This window comes from Trichosurus vulpecula, chromosome 5 (assembly GCF_011100635.1).
Source record: "Trichosurus vulpecula isolate mTriVul1 chromosome 5, mTriVul1.pri, whole genome shotgun sequence".
Classification (NCBI taxonomy): Eukaryota; Metazoa; Chordata; class Mammalia; order Diprotodontia; family Phalangeridae; genus Trichosurus; species Trichosurus vulpecula.
In genome coordinates this window covers 203,409,143-203,422,293 of record NC_050577.1, presented here as the reverse complement: position 1 = coordinate 203,422,293, position 13,151 = coordinate 203,409,143, and the positions used below count along the sequence as shown (strand labels likewise).

Sequence of the window (13,151 nt, the reverse complement as noted above, 5' to 3'; positions counted from 1 at the left end):
GGTTTAACAAAATGGTCATTGTTCATCTTCAAAGAGAAATGTTTGTCTTTTTCACGCCTCACAGGCTAAGTGGTAAGAATGAGTAATTTAACTGGTATGAGCTCCTTAGGAGAAAATGTACTATACAAATCTAAAGTAGTCAAGAGTCAAATAGTATGAAGTTCCTTTTTTTTTTTTTAAACAAACACTTCGGAAATGTCAAGTTCTTACTATATTACTATAAACTGTTAGAAGGCAAAGAGATTCCTCCCTAATAATCACAACTACTATAGCTATGTCGATGAATTAAAAATTAAAGATCTTAAATGATTACCTCTTCTAAACTCAACTCCAAAAATTTCACAGCCCTGTGGCAAATGAAGCCAGTAGGTTAGAAATTTAGTTGTTAAGAAAAATTAATTAGAATAAAATTGGAAACATGAGAACAATAGCCATGTGATTTTCTTCAAATTAATTTTTTCTATGTAGACTACTGACTTATAGTCAAGAATTTTTCCTTACATTTCTCAACAAAAACTAAAACAATTCAAGAAATACTTCAATGTCTTCCATGTGCAATGCACTGTGATAAATACTTGGGATACAAAGACAAAAACTAAACAATTCCTGCCCTCAAGGAGCTTACATTCTACAAGATGTTAAATTTTAACATCCAAAAAAGTTCAGACAAAAAATGTTGAATGTACACTGTAGAAACTAGAAATGTCTTCAAGGGCATGAGAACAATTTTCAAACAGCTTTTCTAGAGCTCTTCCAACCAACTTACTTTCTTTTCCCCCCAAGTTTAAAACTGAATTGTTCAAAACCAGAAGGTTAGTATTTTCCCTTGTATTATTGTGGCCATAAAACCTGAAAGTCAATCAAGTCAAAACTGTTTGAAAAGACTATGATACAAGCCATATCCCTCCTACCCCGCACACTTTGGGATAAGAAGCTATAGCAAACAAAAGAACTTTCTACAACTTAATTATGAAAAACACATTTAATGAAGGTCAAGAATACCACAAACTTGAACATTAACAGCCTTTTGAAAAAAAGTGGACAGACTGGCTATTTGCTTACAGATGTAAATAAAGGAGTGTCGTAATCAATGGCTCTTTTAAGGCAGATGACAGGATAATACCATAAATAGTCAATTTTTTTATGTAATAACATACAACTGCTAAAATCCACAGAAAAATCTAAGGACCTTAGAGACTCATGAAATGTGCCATTATCTCAAAATATATTTCAAAATGGTCTCTACATTAGAAGGAAGGGGCTAAATGCGCAAGTTTCCACATTAGAAGGAAGGGGCTAAGAGAGATAGTGACCCCAGAGATAATAATGTGTCTGTAAGATAAACATATATGTATGTACATACAGTATTTTAGAAAATAGCCCCCATTAATCAATTCTGAAAATGAACAAGTAGTAAAAAGGATAACAAATAAAGGGGGGAAAAAGGCAAATATACAGTAGGGAAGGAATTTGTGCCCAACAGACTTTCCAAGGAAGGAATATGCACAGCAATTTATGATAAACTAAACACAAGCACTAAATAAAAATGGAAATGCAAACATGGGATCTGTTCATTCTGGAGCGCTCACATGCAGCATTCTATATAAGTCACTTACCTGTGACTTCCACAATAAGAAATCTAACAAAAAAATGCTTAACAAATAACACTTCTGAAAAAAGCTCTTATTTTTTTCAAATCGACTGCTTTCACGGTTCCTGATTCTTAAAAACAATTTTGATTTGACTGTTCTTTACCAGCAAAACCACTACATTACTGTGATTAGACCTTGGTCATATAACAATAGTCAGGTATTGTTACTATAATTGGTGGATTTAAGCTGATTAAGTAATCTGTTCACTCATCATTATAATCATGCACCATTATAATTATGCACCAAAAAGCTTTATTTTCTTTAGGGTCTGTGACAGTTCATGTCTATCATGGCTCACTTTTCTACTGTAAATATAATTATATAGTTTCTTATGCTCTTACTTACCACTGTGGAGGAAGGATATACACCATGGGGCTGGGATTGTGCTTGAACAGAAGCTGTATAGCTTGGGATCGTGCCTGTTGAAAGTGCCTGCTCATGTTGAGACCCATATGAGACAGTCTGCTGGCTGCTCACTCGAGATTCTGTGAAGACTGAAGACCCCTGACCACTGTCAACTGTTCCATCAGCTTGGGGAAATAATGAGAAATTTCACACACAGATAAAAAATTCAGAAAACTTCTAAAACTCCTAACTAATTTAATGTTATCCTGTTTTATGTCACTAACCAGCTTCTATCATGAAAAGAGGCAACTTGAGGAAGCTGACTGAGTCGGAGTCAAAAAACCTACGTATGAATCCCAGTTCGAAGACAAACCATGCCCACAAGCAAGTCACTTTAGTCTTCTGTGCTCCCGTGTCTTGGTCTATAATACAGGCCTAATACTATACTCCTGACCTCATAAGACTGTTACTCACATTTACAAAGTGTGTTAAAGACTTTCAAAGCCAGGATCATCTAGAAAGGTATAGACACCAATATGTAAGAGTGTTCCATAAAATGAATTAGTAGAAGCAGTGTGAAAAAAGCATTCTGGAGTCATGAGCGCTTGAGCTGAAATCCTGGCACTTCCACTTACTACCCAGAGAACTAGTGACAAGTTACTTCTCCTGTCAGATTCAGTTTCCTCATCTGTACAGACCTCACAGGATAGGGAGGAAAGAACTTTGTAAACCTCAAAGCACCACAGAAATGTGAGTTCAAGTTTGTATTATTATAATATTGGATGCTCACAGTGTCCAGCAAAGAGTTACCACTGACGGGAATTGAGTCAAAATGGAAAATTTCCTCAAATGACTAAGCTTACTATCCTCTTTAAGTCAGCTATAAGGAAAAAGCAAAACTTTCATTCTCTCTCTCTCTCTGTTTGGATTGGGTTACAGAACAGCATTTATTGGGTTTTCTTCATTATTTAGTCTGAACAACATTTATTAGGTTTTCTTTATTTTATTTGGTGTGAACCTATGATTTTATCCGTGTAGGGAGTTTGTTGGCAAAGAACTTTCCTCTACCAATTGAGTTCTGTACCTTCTTTGCCACTTTGAGTCTTACAGAGTTATCTTGGATACTGATAAGTTTAATGAACTGCCCAGTTTCACAGAGCTAGTATGTGTAAGAGACAGGACTTGAACCCAAATCTTTGTGACTCTGGGGGCGGCTCTTTATCCATTACCCCACACTGCTCTTCTATCTAGTTAACTTCAGTTCAAACTTACATAATTTTCAAAGTCTCCCAGCAACTGATGTTTTATAGGGGGTACACTGTTTACTAGTGTTTCAATTTAAAAAAACTAGAGCTGTTACGAGTTCCGGGTCAATTACATCCAGGTAACAGATTGAGTCTAAGCAAGTTAAATGGAACATTTAGCAGATTAATGGGTTCAATTTCATGATAGTAGGAAAGGAAAGCTAGATCCAACTCATTTCAAATTTTATCTCAGAATTAGAAGCCAATGTCTTTTAATTCCATTTGAAATTAAAAGATTACTTGAAGGGGGAACCAAAACAAATGGCACTGAGCTATATCACTGGCAGAACTACTCTGTCATAAAAATACTTACATAACACAGAAATACTAGGTTGTTGATACTGCAGTTGTTGGTGTTGATCTGCCTCTGGTTCTTCGGGCTCCACTTGGGTGGAAACTGAGGCTGATGTGGTAGAGACAGTAACTGTGCCTGTGGTAGAAGGAATTGGTTTGGTCCCAGCCTGAGAAACAGCTGTTGGTTGTTCAGCTTGCTCCTTTAGACTCATCTCTTCTTGCTTTCTCTTCTCTTGTTCTTCCCTCACCAATTGCCGCTGCTCTCGTTTCCTCTTTATCAGGGAGACTCTGTCTTTGATGGCTTTGGCCATGGTCTTGTGATCCCCTTCACATACATACCCTGACTCTACCTATAGGACAACACAGCACATTAGGAAGTATCAAGAGGGAAAAAACTGCTCCAAATAGCAGTGTTAGGGAAAAATGTGAATTTAGCAGAGCTTGTCTTCAACTCTTCAACTCAGAAGTACATACAAAGTACTTGCTAGGGCCCTGCACTGCAACACCAGAAGGTTTGTCCTTCTCAACACACTGCCTCAGACTTTTCCTTCATACTCCTCACTCATTAAAAATGGCCTGCCCTGTGTCTCTCTGAAAAATATTTACCAAGCTAGCAAGCATTAAGCACTTACTACAGGCAGGTGCTGAAGATACAAAGACTAAAAAAAAAAAAGTTTTTGACCTAAAGGTGCTTACATTTTATGAGGGAAAGCAACATGTGTATGCTTGTGTGTACAAAACACATACAAGATTTTGGCTGGGAGGATACTAGCCACTTGAAAGGATAAGAAAACGCCTCATGTAGATGGTGGCAATTGAGCTGAGTCTTAAAGAAGATCAGGAATTCCCAGAAGTGGAGGCAAGGAGATAGTACATTTCAGGCATGTAGGACAGCCAGCACAAAAGTACAGACAAGAAGCGAAGAGCTGTGTATGAGGTACAGTGAGAAGACCAATTTGACTTACTTCAGTAGAAACATGCTAAGGGTTATTAGGAGGGCTAATATGCGATTGCTCCAATGTACTATAGCTTTACATCTTAATACGGTCATTAATTTAAAAGAGGGACTTCAAAGTTGGCAATTTCAAGCACTGTGTGGAAGTCTTGTTGGCTAGGAGAGATATTTGACAAATAGGGTTTCTGGTACCATTCAAATCTATGTGGCTAACTAGGTAATCTGAAGGTTTCTCCCAGGTCAAAAATCTTGTGACTCTACAAGATAACAAGTGAGTATATGTTTTAAGTGTGTGTGTAAATGTATATATAAAACTGGCCCTAGCCTTTCTAATGAAAGGCTACTGCTCCCTTATTTGTGACTATACTTAAGTGTTTCTATTCTTAGTTTTACATATTTACTCAATGAATGAAAAGAACCATTTCAAAAGGAAATTCCTATAATATAATAGAAAAGTGGTCATTCAGCCTTTGCCCTAAGACCTCTAGTGAGGAGGAGTTAACTACTTTCTAAGGCAGTTCATTCCATTTCTGGATAGTTTTAATTGTTAGGAAGATTTTTTTTATATCATCCTAAATTTGGCTCTGTACCTTCCACCAATTACTCTAGTTACAGTCCCTGGGGCTAAGCTTTTTCCATATGACAGCCCTTCAAATATTTGAAGACAGCCTCTGGGTAACTCAAAACTTCTCTTCTACTTATTAAACATACCTAATTTTTTCCAACTAATATTAATATAGCATGTTCTTGAGACTTTTACCCTTCTGGTTCCTCTGCTTTAAACACACTAAAAGTTATCAATGACCCTTCTAAAATGTGGCTTGAAGAACTGAACCCAATATTCCAGATATGGTCTGATGAGGGAAGAGTATAGTACTCTTACCTCTCTAATCCTACAGACCATGTATGCCTGTCAATGCAACCTAAGATTGCACTAGCTTTCTTGGCTATTGTATCACACTGCTGACTCATACTGAGCTTGCAAGGCCACTAAACACGTCCAAATGTTTTTCAAATGAAGTACTGTTTAGTCATGACTTTATGTTGTACTTGACTATACATTTAACTCTATAAATTTCTTTAGTTCAACTTTCTGTGGGCTGTCAGGATCCTTTTGAATCTTGACTACCATTTAGTGTATTAGTTACCCTCTCAACTTTGTGTCATTTGCATAATCGTACATAGACTTGTGAAATGGTTGAAGAAAGAGCACTATTTACCATTTCTTGAGCTACATCTTCTGGGACATCTCTCTCCAAATCGAAGGAAAATTCAATAGCTTCATTGTCCTTGTACTTTCCCTTCAACTTCTTAATATCTTCAATTCGTAACCATAGCTTAATGGCTATCTTTTCACCATCATCTTCTTCTGCTAGTTCTACTCGTACCCCCGTTTCCTCCTGGAAGAAGGCATGGTTCAAAAGGTCTTTGATAGCATATCTAGAGAGAAGGAAGGGAATAACAGCATTAAAAGCAAAACATTCTCTCAATGTGACAGAATCCTTCATTTTTTCTACCAAACATGGCACCTGATCTGTTTCCAACATAAAGCAGTAATATTATGTTCAAGGAACTGTTAGGCACTGGCAATACAAAGATAAAAATGACAGATTTGCTCTCAAAGAATCTTACCTTTTACTAACATAGCTTTCCTTAAATTTTCTTCAAACATAAGATGCAATTATTCTACCAATTTACTAATATGCCATTTCCTTTCACTAGTAAAATGTGATTAACTCCCAAACTATATGAAATTATAATTCAACGTCAACTATAATCAATAATAGCTACATATGTACATCTATATTTATATCTAGCATTTGAGTAGTGCTTTAAGGCTTGCAAAGCACTTTACAAATATTATCTACTTTAATCCTCACAATGACCATGAGAAGTAGTTGTTGTTATCATCCCCATTCTATAAATGAGGACACTAGGGCAGACAGAGGTTAAGTGACTTGCCCAAAATCCCATAGATAGTAAGTAAGTGTCTGAGGTTGGATGTGAACTCAGTTTTTCCTGACTCCAGGTGCAGAACTCCATCCATCTGTGCCATGTGGCTGCCTCCTACATAGATTTAGTCCAATGACATTACAATACACAAGATATTATTTTTTAATAAAACCTATAAACCCTGGCTTCAAATAAATGTTCCATATTCCAATACAATTTTATTAACAATTTATACATTATTAACATTATACACACACGTATGTATGTATGTATGTATGTATGTATGAATGTATGTATAGATATAGTTATCTATGTTTGGAATGAATAAAAAAAAATCCTCAAATTAGATTAAGAATCCATTCTTTTTATAGCTCTCTTCTCTCTATAAGAAGCTTTTTTAAAAACTGGAACCTAACTTTTAAAAATTCCTAGTATGAAAGGTCTTGATGTTAGAAGATCTTAGAATATGAGAATGGGAAAGTGAAGATATTATTTCCTCTATACCATATCAGATATTCATGAAAAAGATGATTACATAATGGCTACAACAATGTAAGAGAACCACCATGAAACAATCAAAAGTGACTATTCACAATTACAAAGAATGGGCATGGTCCCAAAAAAGAGGTATGAGAAGACAGCCTCCAGACCGCTCCTTGACAGAGGTTGGGGGTGGCAGGAGCGGGGACACACAACCAACAGGTGTAGAACACTACATATAAATTCAGACTTTTTTGATTTATTGATCAGTTTTGCTGATTCCCCTCTGCTTCATTCCTCTTTTCTTTAAAAAAAAAAATTTTTTTCTGCATAGGATGTTCTTGTGAGAATGGGAGAAGGATACTAGAAGAAGTTTAGTGATAACAAAACAAAAGTTATGTGACACAGACAAAAATGTATTCTTTAAAAAAAAAGATAAAAATTTAAATTTAAATTTAATTTGTCATGTCTGGACCACTGTCAGACTCGGGCTCATCAAGATCAACACACAAATAATTTAACTGACTCAAAAACAGACATTGGATCTTAGCCAGACCCCAAATGGTGATGAGTCAGTCATATGGCAGATCTATTTGCCACTCCTCTGAGAAAAGTCTTCAGTTAGTACAAGTGACTAAGCTAGATCTCCTCCTAAGCCTTAGGCAGAGTCCTCCCTTTTTTTTCCTTTTTTTTTTTTTAATAAATGAAAGGAAACTGGATGTTTTGTTCCATTCTGTTCTGGCACAGTGGCAGTAATGATTCAAGACCTGTAAATTTCAGTTTAAAGAGCCAAAAGGTTATTTTACCCATCAATTTAATATTTGAATGGAACCTAAAAAGTTATACAACATTCAGTCTGCATATTTATTTTAGGAAGATGAAATCCGCTTTTGCTTTATCTCCAAAGTATATTATATGGTTAGGGGTGGAGATAAAAAGGTGGGAGAAGGGGAGAAAAGGAGATAGGCAGGTGGTATAATTTAGCCTGTGGTATACCATAGTGGTATATAAACCAGAGCATAATAGAATTCAGTCGTGTCAATTTGTATAACAATAGGCATGATAATTTACTAAGTTATTTAATAATTTTAATAATATTTAATAACCCAAAATATTGATGAGTAATTTGTTTTTGCTAGCAGGTGAATGATGCAAAATATGGTTTTTTGAGGCTAGGCATTATTATGCTCAAAATATAATTTTTTTGTCCTTGGTTTATAATACAAATACTTATGTCTCAAAGAAAATCACTTACCTTTCATCTTTGTTTTGGCGTATGCATCCTTCAATAATTTCCTTTACTTCAGGAATTGCTACTTTGTCAAAGCTGGCTGGCTTCACCCCCTGAAATAAATATATGAATATGAATAGAATCAAATTCAGAGAGCACCATAGAGAACCAAAACATAACTTTTCAAATATTATCAGTTTGTTTTTTCACGCGAATACACTTAGCTGGTTTTGGTTTCTTCCTACAACCCTGTATCTTGCCTTCTTTAGAAAAATGTACTTCAGAAGTAAATTATGGTGCTGGAAGGGGAACATACAAACTGTACCTTCCTGGTTTTCTTCTGATATGCCTGCAGGGATTAAGCCATGCAGGGTCAGAGCTGGGTGGCTGCAACTCCAGCTCCTCCCCAGAAAACAATCATAGAATTAAGATAGTAGGGTCACCTACCGCCATGTGGCTCTTGCCACTGATGATGAGGCACTATCCTCTCTATGTGACTATGGAGAATTCAAGACTAGCTGTATTAACAATATCTTTTGTGCTTTCGTTAAGGAAGTAATTGGGAAGAGGAGCACAAAGATTTCATTGGTTGGAACGGCTTTTATTCAGCCCTTGTTTACTGATACATTAGTCACCAGAGAACTTAATTTTGAATAGCTAACCCATACGTAGGCATGAAGTTACATGTTCAATTCTGCAGACACAGTAAAGGGATTCTATTACAAACTTAGTAACACATAGCAGACTAAAGGATTTAGGTTCAAAATGATGACAGAAGAATAAAAAATATTTAGTGTGGGTAAACTACAAACCTAAAAGGGGGTACATTGTTTAGCCTTCTTTAAGAGAAAAGCCATCTAGTTATTTGAATCAATATGATACGTGTAATCTCCATAATAATGAGAGGGCAACTAGCAGGTGCAGTCAATAAAGTGCCAGGCCTGGAATCAGGAAGACTGTTCAAATTCACTCTCAGACACTTGCTAGCTGTTTGACCCTGGGCAAGTCACTTAACCCTATTTGCCTCACTTTCCTCATCTGTAAAATGAGCTGGAGAAGGAAATGGCAAACCACTCCAGTATCTCTGCCAAGAAAACCCTAAATGGGGTCACAAAGAGTGAACAAGTGGACAAGACCGAAATGACTAAAACAACAACAAATGAACAATTTAGGCTGAGAGTAGGAAGGGATGTCAGAAAGTCATTTGATCCAACCCATACATGAACAAGAATCCTTTCAACAAAATATCATATGCAGCAAGGGTATCTGACCTATTTATAAAAATTTCTGATACCTGGAATTTTAATTATTCTGAATTTGACAAAAAAGATTGTATATGAAATCACAAATCTCCTTTCTGTATAGCTTGTATTTTTAAAATATGTAATAAATTCCACGTTTGTTATAAACTACCTTGCCTGTGTTCCCTTTTGAATTTTGTTCTGTTCTATGAATTTAAAAAATGTTTACTGATTTTTTTCCTTCTTTTGACATCACTATGACTACTCACTCTTAACAAGAAAGAATAGTCAAGCAAAACAAATCCACACATTCAACAATATCTTAAATTGTTATTCCCCTCTGTTAAGGGGGGGGGCGGGAAACATCCTTTATTATTGGTCTTCTGGAATCATGACTATTCATTGAATTGATCAAAGATCATAAGACTTTCAAAGTTTACAATGTTATATGGTCCTGTTTATTTCATGGAGTTCTTCACAGGCTTCTCTATTCTATGATAGAATAATATTCATTATATTCCCAGAAACATAATTTGTTCATATGTTCCCCTCTTTGTTGCCAGTTCTTTGCTTCAACAAAAGGTGCTGCTATAATTCTGTACATATGACTTTTTGTTGTTCAGTCATGTCTGACTCTTTGTGACTCCATTTGGGATTTTCTTATCAAAGACACAGGAGTGGTTTGCTTTTTCCTTCTCCAGCTCATTTTACAGATGAGGAACTTAGATAACAGGGTGAAAAGACTTGCCCAGGGTCTGCATTTGAACTCACAAAGATGAATTTTCTTTCTCTCTCTCTCTCTTTTGCAGGGCGGAAGGCAAGGCAATTGGGGGCTAAGTGACTTGCTCAAGGTCACACAGCTAGTAAGTGTGTGAAGTGTCTGAGGCCCGATTTAAACTCAGGTCCTCCTGACTCCAGGGCCAGTGCTCTCCTCACTGCGCCACCTAGCTGCCCCTACAAAGATGAATTTTCCATAAACTGTGCCAGCTAGCTGCGGCATATATGACTACTTTTCCTTTAAGGAAAAAAAAAAACATTTTGAGAGTATATGCCAAGGAATGACTTTTTCTTTTGGGTAAATTCACAGCTTTGTCAACAATACATTAGGTATGCCTGTTTGTCCCCTCCAACAACTGTTATTTTCCTTTTCTCCCCTTCATCTTTACCAAATTGCATATGGAGAGGAACCTTAGAGCTGTTTTAATTTGCATTGCTCCTATTAATTATTTGGAGAATTTTGTCACATGGTTGTTAACAGTTTTTCTTTTTTTGTGTGTTCATATCCTTTACTATTTATTTATGGGGGAATAGTTCTTGTTCTTATTTATTAAAATTGGGCTTTTATCAGAGAAATTTATGGCAAAGACTTTATTCCATTTAACTGTTTTTCTTCTTAATATGAATTGTACTTGTTTGTGCAAAATCTTTTCAGTATTATTTAATCATGATTGTCCATTTTTATCTCTATGGTTAATAAACTCTTCCCATATCCATTTTTGTGAGAGTTATCTCCTCTCTAATTTGCTTTTAATGTAATCTTTTATACCTGTGTCATTTGTAGGTTACTATAGTATATATTATACAATTTTGGTCAAAAATAATTTTTTGCCAGACTGTTTCCAAGTTTTCCTAGCAGTTTTTTGTTGAACAAATGATTCTTTATCCCAGTATTTGGGGTCTTTTGGGTTTATCATACATTATGGTACTATAATCTAGTGTCTTCTTGCTCTCTGAGACCAAGCAGAACAATCTAATTCCTCTTGCATGAGAGCCCTACAACTACTTGAACAGAAACTATCGTGTCTCCCCTGAATTTTCTTTTTTCCAGGCTAAATATAATGAGTTCTTTTAACCGATACTCATGGACTGACTTAAAGGTTCTTCACCATTCTGGTTTCCCTCCTCTGAATGTTCTTTAGCCCTTTTTAAAAAAGCTATTGACAGAACCAAACACAATAATCCAAGTGTGGTCTAAAAACCTTGCTGTAAGCGGACTTGATCACCTTTTTAATTCTAGATATTATTCATTTCCTCATGTGACTGCTAAACCTCTGTGGCTATCCTTTTTATGTTTCCTTTTTTTTCTGCAAGAGGAAACAAAATGAGCAACAAAAATAGTGAATAAACACTGTGTGTGCTGTGGGGGCGGGGTGGGAGAGGATGGGGCAGGGTGTTCTACTTTTTGCTTACCTTCTTCCCCTTACTAAAGTCACCTTTTTGGAAGAGCCCACATACGTATGTTAATTGTTATTAATTAAGTGTTAATCTGTAAATTAATTTTTTGGGCCCAGATCTATACTTAATCTGTAAATTAATCTCTTGTTCATGCAAACCAGCAAGTGGTTTTAGAGAAGTGTAAAATCATCTGAGAGATTAAGTGACTTGGCCTATGGTCATACGACTAGTATGTAACAGAGAAAGGACTTGAATTTAGGTGCTCTTGACTCTAAGGTGACTTTCATTAAAATGATATTGCCTAATAATTGAAGCCAAATGATGGCCCAAATCATGTCATAGCTATATAATGTAATGTCTTAAATATGAAATAAGAATATGCTTGCAAGTAAAAAACTATATAAAATTAATTTAGACTTCACTTGTCTGTGGTATGAGAATAAACTTAAAACTGATCAACTAATGCTTATTTCTATAATGTGTTTCTAGCACTGAAAAAGCACTTCAAAACACTGGTATCAAAGTCAGATAAATACCCATTAAATTGATTCTCATCAATCACTGACTCAATTTTTCATCAAATTTCACATTTTCTGACTGTGACTGTATCTCACTGAAGTAAAAATTTGTTACAAAAAAAGTAAATCTTGCAACACAACTGATTTAAAAATCTATGCATCTAAAGATTTACTAAGTTTAATCAGAGGATTTCTACTTCCCAGGACAGTCTAAGTCAAATCTCTCTCTCGATTTATTTATTTTCACATATAACTTAATTCCAATCAAGATTAGATTAAAAGTCATGTCTGAACCAAAAAAGGCCACTTAAAATTGGCATCTAGACATTTGAGAAATATTAAAAGAATGATTGGAGGCCCTCCCTCAAAAAGAAAGGATTAGATTCATATTAAACAACACTACAAGTAGCCAAGGACTATTAAAAGTTAGAAGAACTGCTAAGAAACTTTAAAATTAATATACAATTGCATTTCGTACTTAAAGACACTTTCTGGGTACACAGAAAAGTGCCTAAAAGAGTTCATTTTTATATTGCTTTCTGAATAACAGCTCCCAATTTTTGCCCATAGGGCTCTTAACTATTCATAGTTCTGATTTATTAATATACCAAAGAAAAATTAACCGTAACTACATGTTAAAGTGGTATAACTGACAACCCAAAAAGCAAAACCAAGCATAGCAAACCTTTAAAGTAGCTACCAAGACTGCATGAGAAAGATAATTACCTTCACTCAGCCGTAATTACCAGCCTAGGTAGCCATCTTTGGGGTAGCTAGGTGGCACAGTTGATAGAACGTCAGGTCTGGAGTCGAGGAGGACCTGAGTTCAAATTCAGCCTCAGACACCTACTAGCTATGTGACCCTGGGCAAATCACTTAACCTTGTTTGTCTCTGTTTCCTCATCTGTAAAATAAACTGGAAAAGGAAATAGCGAACCCGCCTAGTAACTTTGCCAAGAAAACCCCAAACCAGGTCAAGAAGAGTTGGTCACAACTGGAAGGC

The 13,151-nt window shown here is 35.8% G+C and overlaps 1 protein-coding gene across 12 annotated transcripts in view; it reads right to left on the bottom strand.

The window, feature by feature from the left end:
• The window catches only part of WNK1 (WNK lysine deficient protein kinase 1), a 171,409-nt gene that overhangs the window by 46,763 nt on the left and 111,495 nt on the right, over window positions 1–13,151 (bottom strand). For all 12 annotated transcript variants that reach the window (XM_036758893.1, XM_036758881.1, XM_036758882.1 and 9 more), the window contains 4 exons: window positions 8,239–8,327; window positions 5,771–5,990; window positions 3,615–3,945; window positions 1,998–2,182 (listed from right to left, as the gene is read on the bottom strand). In XM_036758893.1, coding sequence (XP_036614788.1) covers window positions 1,998–2,182; window positions 3,615–3,945; window positions 5,771–5,990; window positions 8,239–8,327 — 825 coding nt within the window. The remainder of the gene's footprint in view (window positions 1–1,997; window positions 2,183–3,614; window positions 3,946–5,770; window positions 5,991–8,238; window positions 8,328–13,151) is intronic.